Source organism: Ovis canadensis, chromosome 26 (assembly GCF_042477335.2).
Source record: "Ovis canadensis isolate MfBH-ARS-UI-01 breed Bighorn chromosome 26, ARS-UI_OviCan_v2, whole genome shotgun sequence".
Taxonomy (NCBI): domain Eukaryota; kingdom Metazoa; phylum Chordata; class Mammalia; order Artiodactyla; family Bovidae; genus Ovis; species Ovis canadensis.
In genome coordinates, this window is record NC_091270.1 from 44,574,736 (window position 1) to 44,596,780 (window position 22,045).

Below are 22,045 nucleotides of genomic sequence, written 5' to 3' on the forward strand. Positions count from 1 at the left end.
AAAGACACCATTTCTGATTACCAAAGACCTATTATACAGCAGATGGAACTCTACACAATGCTGTGTGCCAGCCTGGATGGGTAGGGGGGTTGGGGAAGAATGAAAGCAAAAGTGAAAGTCTCTCAGTCCTGTCCAACTCTGCGACCCCATGGACTATAACACTCCATGGAATTCTCCAGGCCAGAATACTGGAGCCGGTAGCCTATCCCTTCTCCAGCGGATCTTCCCAATCCAGGAATTAGACAGGGTCTCTTGCAATACAAGATAAAAAGTTTGAAAAAAAAAAAACCCACACGATTTCTCCTACTTAATTCAGAGAGTGCTGTAGTCCAGGTGGTAAGTGTAGTCTAGGTAATATCCAGCTTTTCAGTTCTTCCACATTGTTTTATACTTGATTTTACTAGCATAAAAGGGTATGTGTATTTATAGTATGACTTTCCTCTGGTCTCTAAACCAGTCTTGTATAAGGCAATAGGCTAGTAAGAAAGATCACTGTTTTTTAGGAAGCAATGTAAACCATACTTTTAACATACTGTTACTGAGTCCAAGCTCTTACTGCTGGCTGCAAGACAGGCCAATGAATAAAAAGATTAATTGTTGAAGCAAGGAATAGCAGTTTTATTTGGAAAGCCGACAGTGGAGAAGATAGAGGACTCAGGCCTTTTTTATAAAAAGGGAAGGTTAGGTTGGTTGTTGCAAACTTTTTGGTGCCAGAATCTTTTATTCTTAAGCTCTCAAGGTGGGCCGGGTCATGATGTTCCCATGAGTCTCCAACAAGAGAAGTGTTATTCTCTGTTCTGCAACTTTTTCTCTCTATATGAATGGGAAAGTGTTACACCTTTAAAGGTCTGATCCTTGAGAATGGGCCAGCCTGTATATTTCAGGCTATAGGCAACATCCTTTTAGTCATTAAAGAGTAAAAAGAGCAATGGAATACAGACGTGGTGGGGGTGGAATCCAATATGAAGTCAGACTTGTTCTTGCCTATCGTAATACCTCTAGGCTTTGCATACTCCTAAATTTGCTAAAGGTTAAGTGACTCTCGCCCAAATATCCAGTAAACTGAAGTCGGTTTTTATCCTCTTATAAGTTTGGCTTCAAAACCCAGTGCTATATCAATGCGTTCTAACAGGATGGTTCCAATTCCTGGTTTTCATCTGCATGCAACGAAGTTATACTATTTATGACACACTGAATTATTTTATAACGTGGTATGCAAATCAAGGACCATCTTTATTCTGAGCGTGTGCCTTTCTTACTCTTTTCGTGGCCTTTTGGAAAACGGTATGAACTAGTGAAGATTTTCTTCTTTCCTTGTCAAAAGAAAGAGCGTGGAAAAAACCTGTTGCTCTTGAAATATCCTCTGATGCATGAATTTCAAGTCAGGACCCAATTCCACACCAAGCAAATGCGTGTTAAGTGCGGAAGAGAGGGTTTTACGTCTTAAAAGACCGCGTCTGAGGTCCACAGACGGGGCGAGGAAGCGACAGCCTAGCTTACCGCCCCGCGCGCAGCCCGAGCCCGCGTCCAAGTCCCGGCGGCCGACTCTCCAGAGAACCGACAAACCGCGGGCTCGACAGGGGGCGCTCCTGGCCTCCCCCGTCTTCTCACATCGGAATCGGCCGGCTCAGGAGCGGCCTCGCACGGACCCTCAGCGGGGTTGACAGTCCCAAGGCCAGCTGGGGACGAGAACCGGCGGAACGAGCGTGTGGGGACAGCCCGGGGACTCGGCGGCGAGCGCGAAGGTCAGACCGCCAGGAGCCGCTGTTGCAAGGCCGCGAAATCAGAACTCTCGCGATAGGCGAGACTGGGCTTCGCGGAAGTGATTATCCGGAAGCAGCATGGCTGCTCCCCTCAATTGACCCGGCTCTACCTGGTGAACTGCTGACGAGATGCAGTCGGACGATGTGAGTCCTGATGCTCTGCCACCCAGATTTTCTGCACAGGGTGTCCTGCCTGTTTTAGGAGCCTCAAGAGCCACCCGTTAGCCTCGTGGGGCTCCGGAAGCGAGGCCTCCAGAGCCCTGATTTCCGAGCGTGGGGCTCTCACGTGTCTACCCGGGTCCTTCGGGGTTCAGGGGACCGCACACCGCACCTCAGCCCCCGGGTTCGGTGTACACGGCCCTTGGTGCCTCGCAAGGGAGGCTTTTGCATATGGTCCCTCGGAATTTGGGAGGCGGCGGGGCGAGGGGTGGGTGCCGGCGTGGGGGACGGTATGGTGAGCTTTAGATAACAAAGTTAAGCGTGCTTTTCATCCACGTGCGCGTTACTCTTCAGCCTGCTTTCCCTGTGTTAGGTTTTTCCTTTACCTTTGCTCCACTCTGCCCGCGTCATAATTTTGGAAGCATCCTAGGTTCATTCATTATTTGTATGAAATATATTCAAGCGCCTACAGTGTGCCAGGCGTTGTAGTAATTACTGGCAATTTGGTTGTTATTAAGCCAGGCAAAAGACCTCTGCTTTCCTGGAGCTCTGGCAGGGGAGACAGTAAACACGTGAACGAATTAAATACAATTGAAATGTGTAGTACTACTATGAAAGAAACACCCGGGTGATAGAGAGTGATGAGAGACCACTTCGGATCAGAGAAGATTTCTCTGAATAGAAGATATCTCAGCCGAGATCTGAAAGATTAGAAGGAACCGCCACGGGGGGCTGAGGGAAAAGCAATCAATCCGGGCCATAGGAACAATATAGTACAAAGATCTGGAGGTAAGAAAGAAGGAATGTGGTAAAGGACATTCGTGTGACTGTGTTACAGGAGTCAAGGGAAGAAAAGTAGTGAAGCTGGATGTCTTTGCAGGACAAGATCATGTAGAGTCTTGAAGGAGGTGTTTTAAAGGTTTTAATGTTACATGACATCTGACTTGCATTTGTGAACTTTTCTGTCCTATGAAAGGAGGGAAGGAATGAAAGCAAGGGGACTACATCGTGATGAAAGTCGGTTCAACTAAGGTAGTACCAGTCGTGAAAAGAAGTGGATGGGCTTGAGATCTGTTTTATCAGTGTAACTGGCAAGACTTGGTTATGGTGTGATGAGGAGAGGGAAGAAATCAAGGGGCTTTCGGATTTGAACAGGCTGTTCAATGGTGATTCTGTTTATGGATGTGGGGAAGACTAGGGAAGGTATTCTTTTGAGAGGTGTGGAATTGGAACCTCCATTTGGACCTGCTAATGTGTTTGAGGCCTTTCAGACATTCAGGCAGAGATGTCAAGTAGGCAGCTGGATGTATATACGAATCTGGTGCTTAGAAGTCTGACTAGGAGATGACAGTTTGGGAGTCTTCAACTTTGAGATGATATTTAAAACCACACACCAGAACTAGCTCCTGCTTTTCCAGTTTCGTTTCCTTGTACCTGTTTCCTACCGTCCCTCACCAAACAGGTCCCATAAGGTTCCAAAAATGTTTCATTCTTTAACACTTCTTTGTGTTTTTCCCTTTAACTTCTCTAGAGCCCTTTGCAAGCTCCTCAAGGCAGCTCACTCAAAGGTTCTCAGGCGCTTATACACCTCTATTGTGGTATTTAGCAATGACTGCTGCTCGATGTTTTGTATCTTTCTAACTAGATAGAGAACACTCTTTAAGGACTGTACCTTCCTTCATTCAGCATGTGCTTGAGTACCTCCTGTGTGTCAGGACTTTGAAATGTCAGTGTCTTACGTAACTACTAAGTGTACATTCAGTGCCGAATGAATATAGAACACGAGTTAGTGGAAGACGGTAGATGATCTTCATTGTCCTCAATGAGATAAAATCATGGAATGTATGTCTAAAAACCTAGTACTGTGCAGCCTTTCACAATGGATAATGAACATATTAAGTAAAAAAGGAAAGTTACTATTATATATATAGTTTATATATACATACTGCAAACTCATATGGTTCAAAATATCCATGTAGGCATATTAGTTGGTGTAACATACAACTATTTATAAAATACTAATGAAATTATATCTCTGGGCAGTAAGGTTATGGTTATTGTTAATTTGTATTTACTTTTCCTGTAAGAATCTGTTACTTGTGTGAAATAACAAATAAATCAGACTATTTTACAAAGCCCTTTGTCCTCATTCCTCAGAGACTTTTTCTCAGTAAAGCAGGGCGCTGCCCTAGGGCATTGTTTTCTTGGATTAATGTGGCGTCTGTTAGGTGAGAGCAATTGAAATGGATTTCTACTTTTGTCTTACAGGTTATCTGGGATACACTAGGAAACAAGCAATTTTGTTCGTTCAAAATAAGGTGAGTCTAGATTTTCAGCTTGAACAGAGATTCTTTCAGTTACCCTCTTGGTAACCCATCTTATAATTTTGGTTCTTTCCCTCTTATTCTAGAACCAAGACTCAGAGTTTCTGCAGAAATGAATATAGCCTGACTGGATTGTGTAATCGGTCATCCTGTCCCCTGGCAAACAGTCAGTATGCCACTATCAAAGAAGAGAAAGGTAACTCCTCAGGTTTAGCTTCATGAGAAGTACTCGGCAGCTTTTAAAAGGATGCTCTTTAGTTTCTCCGCAAATAATAATCAAAGTATTTACTGTATTCTGCAGGACAGTGCTACTTGTATATGAAGGTTATAGAGCGAGCAGCTTTCCCCAGGCGTCTCTGGGAACGGGTAAGACTTGGGGTATTAAATTACCATGACCATTGAGCAACAGCAGAAAGGCCACACACTTTTTCTCTCTTCCTTGACCACATCTACCTTAAACTCCTGGAGTTTAAGGCCTCTAAGAGGCCCCATGGGTGTCATTAACAGTGAAGACCTGATCATTTATCCTCGTTCATCGTGCTTCTGTTAATCTGTTCAACAGGTCCGGCTTCATAAAAACTATGAGAAAGCACTGGAGCAAATAGATGAAAACCTAATTTACTGGCCCCGTTTCATTCGACACAAATGTAAGCAGAGATTCACCAAGATCACCCAGTATCTAATTCGAATTCGAAAACTTACACTTAAGCGACAGTAAGTATTGATCATTCATTTTTTAAATGTCTTTGCATGCATCATATTATGAAAGCTGAGAGATGGTGAAACCTCTAGAAACGCTTTCTCTTAAGTTCAGCTTTGGGTAATTTTTAATGAAGTGCTAACCAGCAGCAGTTTTACCACAAATTAAAATTGTGCCCTTTGATTTTGCAGGATTTTAAAAGCGTATAGTACAGCTTGATTATCCCCTTCCTGTCTGAAAATCAGCTTCAGAAAATTGTCTTTATAACCCTGAGAGAATCCTAAAATTAGAGAATTTAAAATGAGTGTAAGAACTTCACTCTGGGTTCACTGAAAACTAATTTTTAAAAGTGATATGAAATCCACACAATTAATTGCATGCCTTCTTTAAAGAGTGATAGCCCTAATGCTTTCTCATTGTGACCTGCAGAGAAAGCTAGAGATATCACTTCTCTAGAAAGTTCTTTTCTTGTAGTTCACAGAAGCGTTAATCTTCAGCGTTGTGAATGCCCTCAGAGATCTCAGAATGCCTAAAGAAACAAAAACAGCCATGTATGTGAAACATGTCTGTCAAATATATGTAAAATTGCTTGACTTTATAACATTATCAAGGATATTTTAGTATATAATCTTGCTATATTGAGGTGAGCCCTACAAAATCAATTCCAGTCCTTTTTTCTTCTCATTTTTTAAATAAAGGAACGTGTTTTCTGATCATGTGTTTTATTTCCCATAGGAGAAAACTTGTTCCTTTGAGTAAGAAGGTGGAGCGGAGGGAAAAACGAAGAGAGGTAACTTATTGTTCTGACAGTCACAACGTCTACATGTTCACTGAAGAGTATGGGTGTATAAGCAGGGCTCATGAGAACCGTTCAGTCACCACTGTTTGTGAACTGTTCATGCCCTAATAATAGACAACACTGTTAATTGCATATGGTATCTGGTATTCTGTATCTGAAGATTATGACTCTCAGGGCCGGATAAAATGTGGGTGCTTCAGGGACATTTGTAATATGAAACAGGAAGAATACCTTCAACAGAGATTCAAAGCTCTTTGTCTGAAATTTTTGAATCAGGGATTTCAGATTTAGAATCCTGTTATGTGTTGCCGTCTTATATTTTACATTTTACTCTCAGCTAATTTTGAGTATTCTAGTCACACACACTAGTAGTTGTACAGTGATATATAACAGTGTTTCACTAGATAAATTTACGGTAGGTGGAATTTTTTGAAAAAAACTTTTAAGTAGCCTCATGCCAGTCTGGGTCATATTAGACCTCTAAATTGAGCACTGTGCTGTGCTTAGTCACTCAGTCGTGTCCCACTCTTTGTGGCTCCATGGACTTTAGCCCACCCAGCTCCTCTGTCCAAGGGGATTCTCTAGGCAAGAATACTAGAGTGGGTTGCTGTCTCCTCTGGGGATCTTCCCAACCCAGGGATCGAACCTAGGTCTCCCGCATTGCAGGCAGATTCTTTACCATCTGAGCCACCTGGGAAGCCCAAGAATACTGGAGTGGGTAGCCTATCCCTTCTCTAGGACTTCCCAATCCAGGAATTGAACCAGGGTCTCCCTCATTGTTGGTGGATTCTTTACCACCTGAGCTACCAGAGAAGCCCATATTGAGCTTTGGGAGTTCTGAAATTGCTGGTAAGGGATTGAGATTATTTGTTTCTCTGAACTAAACTAGGCAGCTTTGTTACTGAAGTAGTCAACAGTGATGGTAATATTGTGCCAACTGTGGAAAATCTAGTCAGGAAATTCTAGCCTTTGTGGAAGAGAGCAGTCTCCTTGTCCGCCTCATGGGAACCTCACTCAGACTGAACATTCTTACGCTTTTAAGACCTGGAATTAGGTCTTCCTGACAGGTTCACATTTTCAGTCAGTTTAAGTATTTGCTTTGCTCATCCCACATCCACAAACATGTACCTCATCATTTGTCATATCCTGTCAAGAAACAGCTTTAGTAATCTTGATGCTTTTGTTTCCACTAATCACGTAGAGTTCTGCATTTCAAGCCTGAGTCACTGGTCTCCAAACTTTTTTGATCACTCCATCAATAAAATTTTTGAACATTTGCTGCCCAATATATTATTTACAAATGTTATTATACATGTACACTTGTGCTGTAGATATATTTAAATAATAGTTTGTGATGTAGTGAAGGTCTGGTTCTCAGCAAAGTAAAATTTGCCTCTAAGGGCTGTCATAGGTGATAGAGCTCAGAGACAGAGAAAGGAGGGTATTGTTGAGTGCCTGCATTTCGTACTTGCTGTTCACTTTTCATTCTCCACCACCAATTATGCAGACACCTTTGTTTAAATGTGGCTAGTTTTCATCTTCCTTGTCAAAACTTCTTTATATTACATACCACTGACAGCCATTTTTTATCTTAGAAAAGACAAATCTGAACGATGTGTGTGTGTGTGTGTGTGTGTGTGTGACTCAAGTGCTAAACCATTAAATAACCAGCATATATAACTACTGCCTATCTTATTGCAAACTATTCACTATCATCTATAGAGCCACGTAACCAAGCAAACTTAACCAAATAGCTGTATGCTGCAAGAATCTGAATGAGATCACCACTTTCATGCTCTTTGTGTAGCATTTTAAAGAAAAAATATTTACAGAAGTTTTGCGCATTTGGTTCCTATATCTCAGTAGATCACCCCTGAGATGTAAGCACCCACTTTAGAGAAAAATGTAGAACATCATCATAACCTCTTCATTGCTCTGTGAGCCCCCAGCTCCTTTGTAACTGATCCTGTGCACTGTTCATTGTAACACAGCTTCAGAGTGTAAGGCTAACATCCTCTGAGATTTCCACTATCATCTTAATGCACTCTTTGGGGAAAAAGGTAGATTGAGGCTACATTTTGGTTTTTATGTTTCAGTTTTGTAAAGGTAGAGATACCATGTATCACCACCTATAAGAAATCACTAAAGGAAGAGATTTATTTTGTTCAAGTATGTCTGATTTATAGTATTGTGTTAATTTCTGCTGTACAGCAGTGCTTCAGTTACACATATAATATTTTTATGGTTTATCACAGGATATTTAATATAGTTCCCTGATTTATACAGCAGGAAAAGGAAGAGATTTTTTTATCTTCTTTTCTAACATGTCGTATCTGTGGCCTTAGAAAATGTAAAGTGAAGGTCTCTGGTCCTTTTTTGCAGCTTCTATAGTTTTGCTTCAGGGTTGCTAATTTTCTGAAATATTTTAAGTGTTTGTATACCAATTTGCTTTATCAAAGACTCTGTTAGAAGTTAATTTAGAAATCTATTCATAAAACCATAGGAATTTTTTAAGTCGAAAGATTTCCAAAGTTTGACCAGGAAAAAATACATCTATCTGGTTGGACAGGCAGAAGTTCTGTCACAGCAAGAGGGAAAAGGCAATTACGTCTTTCCCATAAAAACTTGGTTTCTTCCCTTCTATAGGCTGAACAGTGAGTACTAATGAAGTAAATGGGTTTGTTCTTTTTCTGTTACAGGAAAAGGCATTAATAGCTGCTCAGCTGGACAATGCCATCGAAAAAGAGTTGCTGGAGAGACTGAAACAGGATACGGTGAGAAAGCTAGAGACTTTGGGGTGCAGATTTTATTTTTTAGGTGGAAATATGCTAGGAGATATGGGACTAGTTGGAAATGGGGTTTATTTTTAAAGATGTTAGAAAGAGCCTTACCTTGATTTTATTCCTGGAATAAAATAAATATCATATTAGCTCTGGCTTGTAATGCAAGCATGTAAACTACTGCAGTTAACCCTTGATACTCGAGTTTGGAGACCTTTCCTTTTGGTCATTATTCCCAACTCCTCCTCCAAACACAGCAATTCCAGGTCTCTACAAAAGCCACACAGCTTTGATCCTCCTGCTTATTCATCCTAGGTTGAATTTTAAGGTTCTTTAAAATGAATTTTTCTTCTCTTTTGAAAAATGAATGTCACTTAAAGAGACAACATGAATAAAATATGCTTTTTAAACCTTATTTCCTCTTTGTTGGTAAAACTACATTTGTTTCAATCCATGGGTTTTATATACTATTAAATTTTAACTGATCTAGCGTCCGTCCTTGATAGAAGTTACCAGTTTGGTATTAACTGCTGATTATTTAAATGTCAAATATGGGTTTTTTAAAGACATCACTGGCTCTAGGCTTGAACATAATATAGTACTATTACTTATCAAACTAAATGTTTTTATTTAATCACTGATAAAAACAATATGCTGGTTGGACAGTGGACTTGACGCACAAGGTCAAACATGGCGAAAGCTGACCCATGTTTCTTTTCTTCAGTACGGTGACATCTACAACTTCCCCATCCACGCCTTCGACAAGGCCCTGGAACAGCAGGAGGCAGAGAGTGACTCTTCAGATGCTGAGGAAAAAGATGATGAAGAAGATGAAGAAGTAAGCTTTGTGTTTTTGCTCTGTCAAACAGTAATCTGTAGGATTAGATCTATTTTTATGTAATAGAAAATATCATTTTCAGTTCTCTAACTAGAAAATAGTTATCTGGTCACTCATTTCCTATCATGATTTATTAATTTGGTTCAGTAGTGGCTTCTTTGTTCTCCAGGTTCAGCCAATAAACCACATGTTGACAATTTAATTTTACTTAGTAGCCTTCTAAAATTTTTCCTGCACGGTGACAAAGAGTCCTTATTGCCTAAGGGAACATAACATTAAGGAACCTACTGAAATTTACCAAGGGTTTAATCTTACTGTTAAATACAGGAAGTACTTAAGTGATAGTATTTTTGGGAAAGGGGCAGACTTAACAAATTGATTCCCAGGAGACTTGCATAGGGACACAGGTATATTTTCCCTATTAGTAATCTAGTTTTTAATATTTGAAATGAATAGTTTTAGTTGAATGTGTAAAGAATTGTTTGTTCCTATATACTGATTTTAACCAATTAAAATGAGGATGTTTTTCTCTCTGATGATTTAAATTAGGCATGAGAATTGATATCCCTAAAGAAATAAGTTGATTTGGTTGCCTAGTAACCATTCCCTCATTGTGTTTTTGTTACTGATGTACAAGCTTAAGCTGAATTCTCATTATGTATCTTGAACCTAATGGTTAGTTTTATTTTAGGATGTGGGCAAAAGAGAGTTTGTGGAAGATGATGAAGTGGATGAGAGTGATCTAAGTGATTTTGAGGTGAGGTTCATGGGTAAAAAACTGTCCTTTGGCTCCAACCAAAAATGGGGGGTGGAGGTTCGGATCACACAGGTAAATTATCTAATTTTAGTTCTAAATAGAACAGAGACAGGAGTTTGGGGAATGAATCTAGTGTCTTTTTTTTTCCCCTTCACGTGTTAGGATATGGATAAACTGGATGCCAGCAGTGATGAAGATCAGGATGATAAATCCTCCAGTGAAGAAGAAAAAACCCTTGATGCCAAACACAAAGGCAAAACGCCTCTGAAAGGGCCTTTGAGGAGGAAAAGAGCCTACGTAGAGATAGAGTACGAGCAAGAGACAGAGCCCGTGGCCAAGGCCAGAACCACGTGACTTCCCTTCAGACACTTGTAAAGAGGACTGAACATCTTCCTTTTTTACATCTTAAACACATAACACTTCTGGGTTTTGCTCTTCTTGTTTTTTAACACAATATTTGTGTTTTTAATATTTATGCTAGTTCTGTGGAGCAAGGAGGGAGTGGAGAAAAGCCTAAATTGTGAATATTTTTATAGCATTGTTACATGACATGTGCTGAAGTAACAGCTTGAGCCCAAGAAGCATAAGGGATGAGTCTGTGGGTATAAATATTTCTAAATTTAAGTGTTACCCATTCACCCGTTTCCTTGGCATCCTCCCCCTTGCATGCCTCCCCCACCCCTTTATTTAGAAATGTCCAGATTCCATTTGTTCACATTCTCCTTTCCCTACTTCTGTGGGAGTTAAAAAGAAGGAACGAGAAGGTCTAAGTTATAATGTTTAGTATAAATATACCTTTTGCCTGAAATAATTCCATTGAAAACAACTGGAAGAGAAAGACAATCCTTTCCTCTTCAGGAAAGTAATACAAGTCTTAAGTTGCGTCGCAGGGAGCGCCTTCAGAAAGCTGTTGCACTCTTCGGATGCAGTTCCCCACCTGACTGTCTTCACAGCTGTGGGGGATTTTAGCCAGGAGACCCTGAAACGTGAAACCAAACAGGCTTGTTTTTCTGATTGTTACTTCACCTTAGCGGTTCTTTCTTGGTATCAGACTCAAAGAAGGAAAGAACTGATGACACTAGGGCAGCTCACAGAACTGGTGACGCTGGGAACTGGCAATGTCCTACTGGCTCACGAAGCAGCAGCTTTCTGCCAGCCAGCATGAAGCAGATGAGATCTAGGGCTTGAAAACCACTTGAGGTAAAAAGCCAAGATGAATATAGTATCCCTCAATATTTTTAGGATGTTAATTTTTTTTTCATGCTGCCTATAACTTTAAATTGAAGATTTTGAGACAATGATTTATAAATTATGTATACATGGACACACAGCTGTTATATGCGATGGCTTGGAAAAGTAAACTTCTATGGAATATGAGACCAAAGGAAGAATTCCCACATGGATAAATAAAGTATGTGGAAAACATCGTTGCCTCTGAAAAACTGGAAACATTTCTGTTACCTGAATTACTTACTCTGCCTAAATTATTCCTTGGTGGATTACAGACCATTATTTTTACTTTTTCTTTTCATTCGAACCACTAGAACAGAATTACCATTTTGCAAACTCTTGATCATGATCCTTTTGCCCATTCTCTCTCCTAGCTCTAGAAGCATCCACTGATCCTCTTGCCTTTTCATCTAAAAAGTTCTGAATAGCTTTAAAGGGAGAATAAGGTATTGATCAAACTCTGAAGGCTAAAAGACTCAGAGGTAGAGACTAGAACCTTCCATGTCCAATTACAGACTTGGTCAGGCACTTAACAATCAGAAATTGCCTGAGGATGTCGAGGCCTCACCGAAACCAAGCAGTGGATGGTCCCTTACCTTCACCCGTCCCGAAGCACAGTGGTCCAGCAGAATCAAGCAGTTGGTGGCCTCTTCTAACAAGGCACTCTTAACACTCTCGGGTGTGAGGCTTGAATCCCTTGCTACGTCACATATCAGTTTCAAGAGAGCCTTCAGTAAGACCACAAGTCTACAGGAGACTCTGGAATCAAGAAGAAACATGGTATTCATACTCTGAATCAGGATATTAAAACTGAAAAAGGGATCTGAGATATGAAAGCCCTCATTTCATAAAGCAAGGAACTGAAGTCCAAGTTTAAGACCACAGAGCTGAAAGCAGAACGAGAGACCAGACTCAAGATTTCTGAACTCCAAGCCTGTTGGTTTTCTCTACAGCACACTGCCCACACACCCTGACACACTGGCATGCCCAAGAACACCTGGCTGCCCTCCAGAAGTTGGTGGTTTTACTGTTAGGAAACAGCTCTCCTGAAAAGGGAGAACTGGGCCCTCCCTACCAGGGGCCTATACTTTTGGCCAGAGAACAGGAAATGGCCCATAGTTCTTTAGCTTGGATGTGGTCTTTGGCCTGGAGGTTAAAGATACAGTGAGAGAAATAAGCTTGGCTTCTGAGAATTCAGTGTTGATTTAACTTTTCTGTCACTTTAATGCTAGATCCTAGATTACCACCAGTTAGGCCCTGTCCCTATTTACTTCTACTTTGCCTTTCTAAAAATTTTTATGATGATGATTATATAAAGTCGTAAATGCGCTTAATGCCACTGAATCATACACTTGAAAATGGTAAATTTTATGTATTTTTTAACCACAATTAAAAAACTAAAAAGCCCTAAGGAAGCTGAAAATTTTAACTTGTAGTGTGGAAATAAAAATAAACCACATTTCTCGGCAGAAATGTGACTGGGAGAAGAAAAGTTTACACCCTTCATCTTGATCTGAAAACCATTAGGTGGTTTCCAGTAACATGGGTGCTATTCAGCACTTCACCTGTCTTCCTTCAACACAGTCGGCTCTGCGTTCCACTCCCCAGAGCTCGCCCCCTCTATACTTCACATTCATTTTCTGACCTCTCCACATTTTCTTGACTTCTTCTACTTAGTATCTGTATTGATTCAGTTTCATTCATCCATCTATTCCAGTCACTTCTGAAATATCCATGTACTTGGTACTGGGCTTTCCCTGGTGGCTCAGTAGTAAAGAATCCACCTGTCAATGCAGGAGCCTTGGGTTCAATCCCTGGCTCAGGAGGATTCCCTGGGTTAGGAAGATCCCCTGGAGGAGGAAATGGCAACCCACTCCAGTATTCCTGCCTGGAAAATCCCATGGACAGAGAAGCCTGGCAGGGGTCCACGGGGCTGCAAAGAGTCAGACATGACTTAGTGTCTAAACAGTAAACAATACCAGGTTCTGAGTAACCCTTGGAGTTCTCGGTATACTAAAGTGATCTTCCATCTTCCTGGAGCTTAGAGTTCAGCAGAGGAGAGAGTAAGTAAATAAATGCAACCTGGGTACAAATGTGATTCTGGGGTGCATTATAAGGAGATGAGAGAATACAGTTCAGAACAGACACATACGTGTTGCTAAGATACTGGGACTCGTGCCCAGTTAAGTCTTGTTATCTCATTCAGACTCACTGGAAAAAGCCCAGATACTGGGGAAGACTGAAGGTAAAAGGAGCATTGGGTGGCAGAAAATGAGATGGCTAGATAGTATCACTGATTCAACAGACAAGAGTTTGAGCAAACTATGGGAGATAGTAAACGACAGGGAAGCCTGGCGTGCTTCAGTCCATGGGGTCGTAAAGAGTCAGACATGACTAAGCAACTGAACATTTCCTGCAAGACAGCCTTTTGCAGACTCAAATGTGTCTGGGTTCCAGCTTGCTGTTCATGATACCGCCTTTGAGCCAGAGTTGGAATGCTAAGCAAATGTATCCCAAATCAGCATTCTGATCACACATGTTCAGTGATGTGCTGGAAGTGCTCTGTTCTAAATTAGGCTTAAGAATCCAAAGGGTGAACAAAGTCAAGTATGTCTACTGTAGCACTGCGAACAGGCCTTGTAAATAGAGATGTCCACCTGAAGGAACTGAGTGTATATCTTGTCAATACCACTCTCACAGTTTAAAGTCCAACTGGTATAGAAAATGGGAGGTATTCACCTGTACAGTATGTCCTTAATACTTTGTACTGGACATACATCTGGGCAAGTTCTGCAGGGAGTATGGGTGGAGTTTTGCCCCTTAGCACACCTGACTGCTGGCTGTCATACCTGGGCCAAGTATACTGCAGGACAAGTTTTAGGGTTTCCAGTATCTTCAATCTGGCCTCCTCCTCGGGTCCATCATATACCTCCAAGTAACCAATGATGACTCGCTCCAGCCTTTTCAAGTGCCGGACAGTTGAGATCCCCAACCTAACGACAACAGAGAAGATGTGATGAAGAGTGAAGTTGAGAATGGCCAGACCCAGCTGCTCAGGGACTCACCTTTTCACAAAAGCTGGTAGGTTTCTTGCGTAAGTCCTACGTAAGAGAAGGCGATGCTCGGGCTCCATGTGCGTCAGGATCAACTGCAGGACCTCGTCACACTGTGTGGTGGGTCGGGCCCCATCTCCCTTCCAGTGCAGGGCTTTCTCCAGGATGGGGAATAAATCCAGCAGACACAGGAGCACAGCCTAGGAGGAAGGAAGAGAAAGGAGCTGTAGTTCACCAGTTGGTAGTCATAACACTCTGATTTCTCTTGCAGCTTCCACTCATCTACCATCCTCAGTGTCCATGTCATAGAATTCTAAAAGATGCTAGTAATAATACATTAAGTATAATGTATTACTTTATCTTTTTAAACATTCTTTATTTCCATCAGACAGTCTCAAGTTAACATCTCCTAGGACTGTTCTTTGCTAATCTATAAAATGGAGCAGAGCTAAGACTTTAATTCAGAATTTAGGAGTCTCAGTCTATTGTCACTAAATACCTAAGTTGATATTTACAAGTGATGACTCTATTTGTACCCAGTTTTGACCAACCTATCTGAAGTTTCAGTATCCATGCAATCCCTTTTAGCTCTCCCAGGATCTTTGCTTTTTCTCTTACTTTTTAACCACCATTCCAAGAGCCCTAACCTTCCTGGCTTTTAGGATAGTCTAGATTCTCAAAACCTAAAACAATATTTTAAAAAGAAAGGGGCAGGCTGAGGTAGGAGGAGGGAGACTATCTGGCCTAAAATAAGAAACAAGGTTATTTCTAACTCTAATTTTATGTAACTTGTTTCTTGACTTCAGAATGGCCTCGGCACCTCTCCCCACACAATATCCCCCAGAAATTCTAACTCATTCTTTATAAGCAAATATCACCTCCTTATCAGATCCTCTTAAAACACCCCAATACCACCAAACCTCGTTAGCTGCCTATTGCTAAACACCTACTGCATTTTATACAGACCTTGATTACTCTCTACTTCGTTTACATTTACAGTGTATTTATTTACCTAAATGTGTCTGCAAAGGATTTCTTAAAGCCAGAAACCTTGCCTGACTCGTTCAGTCTTGGAACCTACAATGGTTACTGGCACACAATAGGTACTCAGTGTCTACTGGATGAAACAGCAAATGACACTTACCCAACTTACAAAGAGTTCCCCATGTCTGTACTGATATAAAAGCAGCCCAGAAGGAAGGACACTTAATAAAAATAGAACTTACTTAGGAGTTCCTTGGTGGTCCAGTGGTTAGGATTCTGCACTTCCACTGCTGGGGCCAGGGTTTAAGCCCTGGTGGGGGGAACTAAGATCCTAAGAGCCATGTGGCTAAAAAGAAAAAAAAGGAAGCAGAGGGCAGAGGGAGGAAAAGAACCCGTCTCTCTCTTGTTCATAAATAGGTGAGAGACTACCAAAAAAAAAATATCTTTTTTAAAACTAGAACTTTTTCAGACATAAAACTGCCCCCAAGTGATATATAATTGACCCAGATGAAGATAAAACACTGGCTTTTCTGTGCAGGCTCAGAAACATGGATGCCTCTTTGGTACTGAGCCATTTTCACTAGCTATTTGCTATCCCCATTTTCTTTTTTTAAATGTATGTATTTTTGCCTGTGCTGGACCTTTGTTGCTGCTCAAGGGCTTTCTCTAGTTGCAGACTGCCAAGGCTACTCTTCATTGCAGTAAACTCACTTTTCAATCAGGTTTCGTTCTCTTATTGCAGAGCGCGGGCTCTAGGTATACTGACTTCAGTAGTTGCAGCCCAAGGGCTCTAGAGCGCAGGCTCAGAGACTGTGGCACAGGGGCTTAGGTGCTCTGCAGCATGTGGGATCTTCCTGGGCCAGGGATCGAACCTGTGTCCCCTCCATTGGCAGGCAGACTCCTGACCACTGTACCACCAGGAAGTCCAGCTATCCCCATATTTTCAACTTGTTAGTGGCTCTCAGTTATTATCCCCACTTTCCAAAAAGAGAAAAATGCTACCAACTATTCTTATTCACATAATGCCACCTTCTACTCAAATTTGAAAGCTTAGACTTAGCGTTATGAGCAAATCTTACAATTACCTGAATGAGGTGGTGTTCCCGTGCGTACAGGTGGTTGAAAAGGGCGTGGTAGAGGACCTGAGCCCTGTTGTACTGCAGCAAATCAGCAGCTGGCTGCAATCAGACAAATTACCCAATTAAAGCTTCCCAAGGCTGGCAAAATGTTGATAAATTTTGAGACTGAACATGGTACATGGGATTCATTACACTACTTTATTTCTGTGTATATTTCAAAAGCTCCATAATACACAGAAGAAAAAAAGTTTCCTTGAGTAATAGGTTACACATTTGAGTATAATCCCTTTCAGCTTCTCAATTTTTTGTTCCTTGAAAGTCAGTTGTTAATTAGTCAAAGTCTGGTTCTTCAGTCTGACAATGGTCTATGTTTCTTATATATAGCACCTCTGAGATACAAGCTACTTGTATTCTTGCCTGGGAAATCCCGTGGACAGAGGAGCCTGCCAGGCTATGGTATATGGGGGTCACAAAGAGTTGGACACAACTGACAGACTTTCACTTCACCTCACAAGCTACTAGGTTGGTAGAGGAAAATATAGGCAAAAATATAAATTATTGAATTGAGTCACATAACAGCATTAATAGTGAATAAAAGATATAAATACAAGCAACAATAAAATGGTGATATCGTGAATGAGGAATGGCCAAGAAGACTCAGTCTGTGCCATCAATACACACGCCAGAGATCGGAGGTCACTCACCACATTAAGCACAATGTGATGGAGGCAATGGACACCCAGGATTTTGTTTTCAGTCTGATAGTCATCTGAGATGAGCAATGATGGAGGAAGTATTCTTTCCAGATGTTGGCTCAGCCAGGGTCGAGTGACCTTTTGCAGAGTCCATGAGAAAACGTATTTGGTGGCTGGGTTATTCTTCCAGGAGTCCCTAAATGGAAATGTGAAACCACATTAAGTGACATGGTGTCCCGGTGAAGCTCAATGTATTTTCTTGGACTTGAAAAAAAAAAGTCCCACATAAGGTAACTCCTGATGTTATAACATACATTTTTAAGATTCAGATCAAAGTAACTTACAGAACTTACACTAAATACATTTATTACCCAGGGCTCTGGGCCTAAAGCATATCCAAGGAGAAGGAGCCAGTTACAGCCACAGCTATGTAAAGAATCTGTGGTGATGGTGGTGGTGGCGGTGGTGGTGGTTACAGTGAGAAAGTCTTCAGAAGGGAGAGAGGTGGAAAGAAAATGCCTTCGGTAACATTATTATTACTATAAGGGAGCAAATGATTCAACATTCAAACAGCAATTTATAACTTATAAAGTAACACATTACTCAACCAATCTTCAAACACAGTATAACAGGTAATGTTATCTTTATATTACAAACAATGAAACTGGTCCTATTCCAAAGCAATAAAAACCAGCACTAGACTGCCTCAAAACTATCTTTTAACTCCATTGTTGTTGTTTAGTTGTTGTGTCCGACTCTGCAACCCCACGGACTGTAGCCCGCCAGGCTCCTCTGTCCATGGGACTTCCTAGGCAAGAATACAGGAGTGGGCTGACATTTCCTTCTCCAGGAGATCTTTCCCACCCAGGGATCGAACCTGTGTCTTCTGTGTCTCCTGCGTTGGCAGGTGGATTCTTTACCGCTGAGCCACCAAACATCACTACTACATCTAATAAACAACGATGAGTTTCAATAGCCCTCAGTTTAAATTTAAACCTTACCTTTAAATCTCCAACTCCCTAACCCCACCTAACTAAAGAAAGTTAACTCTAAATAAATGGGACAGAACTTCCAATTGCTGGGCAGTTGTCAGGACTGGAAAATCGAGTCCGAAGACCTGGGTTCTAATGTCGAATTTGCCACTACCTACTTAATGTCATTTATAGCAAATCACAATCTTTCTGGGCCTTAAGAGACCTGCTATTAAACTACCTCATCTTAGTGATGAAAAAAACAAGACTCCTTTGAACTCCAGCCTTCTAAAATATTAGGCTGATGCTCAAGTTGATGGCATTTATTGGCAAGAGTACTCACTTATTCAAATCGGGTTTGAGAAGCCCCATGATCACAGTAAATCTCCCTTTCTCGTCTTCATTTTCTCCGTGAAGGAATCCAGCCACAGAACTACACTCAGTGACCTGAAGCAATAAGGCGAGCACCTGTCCAGCGACCTCTTGAGATCTTGGGCTGGTCCACGGTTGCTCCAAGCTGTGTGTGACCGCAAAAACATAGATGGGTCCTGCCAAGGGACGGAGGCTTGTCTTCCACGCAGGGCAAACCAAGGAATTCTTGGCGGCCTCGACCTTCCTCAAGAGCTGAAGAAACAGTAACGCAACTGCCGCCGCTTTCTCCGCCACTTCGGAGTGGCGGTCACCTTTCCCTTCCGGCTCCTCTGCAGGGGCTGCATACTTCCCTAGGGCTTTTGCCACCTGCCCCAGCATTTCGGGCATTCCACGGAGCGAGGCGTCACTCCCCTCAAATAACCGATCACATTCTTTAGCTTCGAGCAGAGCAGCGAGGTCCTCAAGAGCTGCACTTCTGGCCTTGCCCCGTCGGGATTCCTGGCCGGCAAACTGGTGCAAGATCTGGGAGAAGGCCTGCCCGAGGGCGGAGGAAGGCCATGCTCCGGGCAAGGAAGAACCCTCCCAAGGTGGGGATTCCCGAGGGCCGTGAGGCTCCATCCGTCAGACCAAGAACGCGGACGGAGGCGGCCGGGGATCTGCTACAAAGCGGGAGAAAAGATCACCTCGGGGGGCTAGGATTCTCGAAAAGCACAGAAAAAAAAAAAATCAAATAAAACTGTGAGACGTCTAGGAGGACCGCGGGGAGAGACGGTCTAACGGGCGGAAGAGTAAAGATATAAAGGAAAAGATGAGGGGAAGAGGTCTCTCTGGAAGTAACAGAGTCTGATTCCCAAAATGGAAAAGGGAAGTTACTCTTGCCTTTCTGAAAACTTAAAAAAAAAAAAGTTTAAGAAATAAACCCTATACACACGATATTCACACGGCCACCGTTACCTGTAGCCCTTCCGGCGCGCCTGGGCGTGTCAGGATCCGACTCAGCCAACATCACTGCCGCAAAGCAGAAGTCTAGCTTCCGCCATTACCGCAGCAACGCTCCGTCATTTCACGACGGACGATCGTAAAGCAATGGCGTCCCAGGTTCAAAAAGGGTGGAGCCGTGAGGAGGATTTTTGCATGGGGAATAACCCCCCTAGATCTTTTCTTTCTATTCCCGCCTACTGGTAGAAACAAAAGAAATAACACGGAATGTCGGTGACGGTGATAAAATGTACAGGATTTTATATGCAAGTATAAATAAATAATCCTACATCTGTCATCCTTCGTGTAAAGTTAGTGGGCCCGTCCCTGGAGCGCCTTAATTGACTAGTGAAGCCGATCCTTTTGTAGTTCATGAGCGTGATGATTGGGTGTTCACGCTGCTGTGTGACATGTGCCTCCCCGCAAACCTTGTTACGACACCGGCACATTACCCGTCTGACGTGAACTAAGAGGATCACTTATAATTACAAGAAAGCCTTACGAACTAGTTGTGTCTTTGTGGTTGATGCTTTTTAGATATTTAGTACGCGCACTGTTTTTATTCTGGTTTGACGTCAACTTTTGAGAGACATTGAGCGCGCGTAGTCGCAGTTCTCTGGGGAAACTCACCCGCAGGGAACGTTGAAGGGTTGCGAGGGTAGAGCGTCAGGCGCTTGCTCGCCTGTGTCCCCGCGACTGTTGGGGCGGGGCCGCCACCCGAAGTTGCCGGAAAAGCGCCGGCCACTGACGCAGTGGGTTCCCGGCGTGAAAGTTGATTCCCGCGTTTCTCAGGGGCCGGTCTGGGAATTTGCCGGGTGATTTCCCGTAACTTCCATCGTGCAGTTGGAATCCGGGGAAGCACACTCCGTTTGTGCCCAGGCGTGGGCGGGAGCGCGCGCGGAGAAACGCGCGGCGGACACCCGGAGGCGGGGGGGCGTCGGAGAGCCTCCTGGGCCGCCTCTAGAGGGAGGCCTCGGGTCGCTGCGCAAACCCACGCAGCCCCGAGGGCCGGCTTAGTCTACGCGGTGTGCCCATCAGGTCGCTTCCGGTCTCTCGGATTCCTCTGGGTTCTGAGCCCTTAGGCCGCCCTGAGGCAGATCTTGGGGCGTGGGACGGTGTCAAGAGCAGGTGCCGGTCCCCAGAGCGTGATTAGGGTGAGGGGAAACTGAAGGACTTTCATTCCGCCGTGGACAGGGCACTACTTGTCATGCCATCGCTCCGTCTTGACTGGCTCTGCTACCGCATGGACTGCAGCACGCCAGGTATCTGTCCATCACCAACTCCCAGAGCTTGCTCAAACTCACGTGCATCCAGCAGGTGAGGACATGCAATCATGCCAACCCTGTTCTCGCCTTCTCTTCCCGCCTTCAGTCTTTCCCAGCATCAGGGTCTTTTACAGTGAGTCCGTTCTTCGCATCAGGTGGCCAAAGTATTGGAGCTTCAGCAGCAGTTCTTTCAATGAATACTCAGGATTGATTTCCTTTAGGATGGACTGGTTTAATCTTTTTGCAGTCTAAGGGACTCTCAAGAGTCTTCTCCAACACCGCAGTTCAAAAGCACCAAACACCCTATCTGGAGATCTTGTCTGCAATTCTTTCCTGCTTCCAACCCCCTCCTCCCCCGACCGCCACCCCCGACCTTGGCCAAAATTTCAGTAACTTCTCTGTGGGTTGTAATGCTGCCTACTTCTTAGGAATGTTATGAGAAATAAAGAAGTTAAATATACGCGGCTCAGAGCAATCCCTAGTCTCTTGTAAATTTAATACAGATGTCAGTTCTTATTGTTAAACCACAGCTTCTGTATTAACTTTTATTTCCTCCTTTTAGGGGAATTTTACGGTTAGGACCCTTAAGCTCTCCCTTTCACCCGACCTTCTTTTCTCTGACCAATTGGTGGCACTGATGGTTTTCTTAGCAATATCCAACATTGATTAAAAAGTCCTCCCAAGGGGATTCTCCCATATCAGATATTGGCCCCTATGGGAGCAAGATGGCAATCCACAGACCATTATTGTACCCCTCTTTTGCTAGACCCTGTCTGCTCTGTTCCACATTCCCCTTGTGCTAAGTGGATCCAAGTTAATTCCTTATGAGGAAAGTACTTGTATTGCAAGAGCTCACCCTCTCTGCACACTGAGTTTCCGGAGGCCAGAGACCATGGCTTTATCTCCAGTGCCTGGCACAAGTTAGTCATGCAATGAATGTTTGTTGAACCCACAAGTCCATCCGCAGAGGACTGGCTGAATAAAGCACCTTACATCCACACAATGCAGGTCTGTGCAGCTGAACAAAGGAATGAAGACCATCTCTGTGGAGGCCACGGAACCCTAGGATATATTGTTAAGTGAAAAAAATCAGGGCTGAGGGACTTCCCTGGGGTCCATTGGTTAAGACTACATGTCCAACGCAGGGGGAGTGGGTTCCATTCTGGGTGGGGGAACTAAAATTCCACATGCTGTGCAGTTCGGTCAAAAAACAAAAGCATGCATCACATATATGTTGCCTATTTCCTAAAAAAGATGTGGTGCATTTGCTCACATTTTTTAAAAGCAGCAATAGAAGA

At 42.9% G+C, this 22,045-nt stretch overlaps 3 protein-coding genes and 1 non-coding gene across 9 annotated transcripts in view; 2 read left to right on the forward strand and 2 right to left on the reverse strand.

Annotated features, from left to right (window-relative positions):
- Positions 1-1,771, reverse strand: part of FUT10 (fucosyltransferase 10) — an 83,569-nt gene extending 81,798 nt beyond the window's left edge. Inside the window, exon 1 of one of the 2 annotated variants that reach the window (XM_069572879.1) lies at positions 1,501-1,771. The gene's annotated coding sequence lies outside the window, so the exon portion shown is untranslated. The remainder of the gene's footprint in view (positions 1-1,500) is intronic. The other variant, XM_069572881.1, reaches the window with a different exon arrangement.
- MAK16 (MAK16 homolog) lies at positions 1,473-11,545 on the forward strand. The gene is made up of 10 exons (XM_069572883.1): positions 1,473-1,907; positions 4,191-4,240; positions 4,333-4,442; positions 4,548-4,612; positions 4,809-4,960; positions 5,682-5,736; positions 8,445-8,519; positions 9,250-9,363; positions 10,055-10,120; positions 10,283-11,545. The coding sequence occupies exons 1-10, from the start codon at positions 1,893-1,895 to the stop codon at positions 10,472-10,474; spliced, it is 894 nt and encodes a 297-aa protein (XP_069428984.1). The 5' UTR covers positions 1,473-1,892; the 3' UTR covers positions 10,475-11,545.
- Positions 9,134-20,444, reverse strand: TTI2 (TELO2 interacting protein 2). Of its 5 annotated transcripts, XR_011253416.1 has the most exons (10): positions 20,113-20,359; positions 19,459-19,682; positions 18,476-19,163; positions 17,171-17,357; positions 16,473-16,565; positions 14,416-14,603; positions 14,200-14,343; positions 11,947-12,109; positions 10,916-11,099; positions 9,134-9,331 (listed from the first exon to the last, which is right to left on the reverse strand). XR_011253416.1 is itself a non-coding variant. In XM_069572877.1 (8 exons), exons 2-8 carry the CDS (start codon positions 19,120-19,122, stop codon positions 10,995-10,997), a joined length of 1,527 nt encoding a protein of 508 aa, XP_069428978.1. In that variant the 5' UTR covers positions 19,123-19,682; positions 20,113-20,381; the 3' UTR covers positions 9,134-10,994. The 5 variants fall into 5 exon arrangements, 2 of the variants coding, with proteins under 2 accessions (XP_069428978.1, XP_069428979.1); XR_011253414.1 differs by having other exon boundaries at positions 18,476-19,682; positions 20,113-20,444; XR_011253415.1 differs by having other exon boundaries at positions 18,476-19,679; positions 20,113-20,377.
- LOC138431194 (small nucleolar RNA U13) lies at positions 19,840-19,944 on the forward strand. Its single transcript, XR_011253594.1, has one exon. It is a non-coding gene; the product is annotated as a small nucleolar RNA U13 (small nucleolar RNA).
- Positions 20,445-22,045: the final 1,601 nt, after the last annotated feature.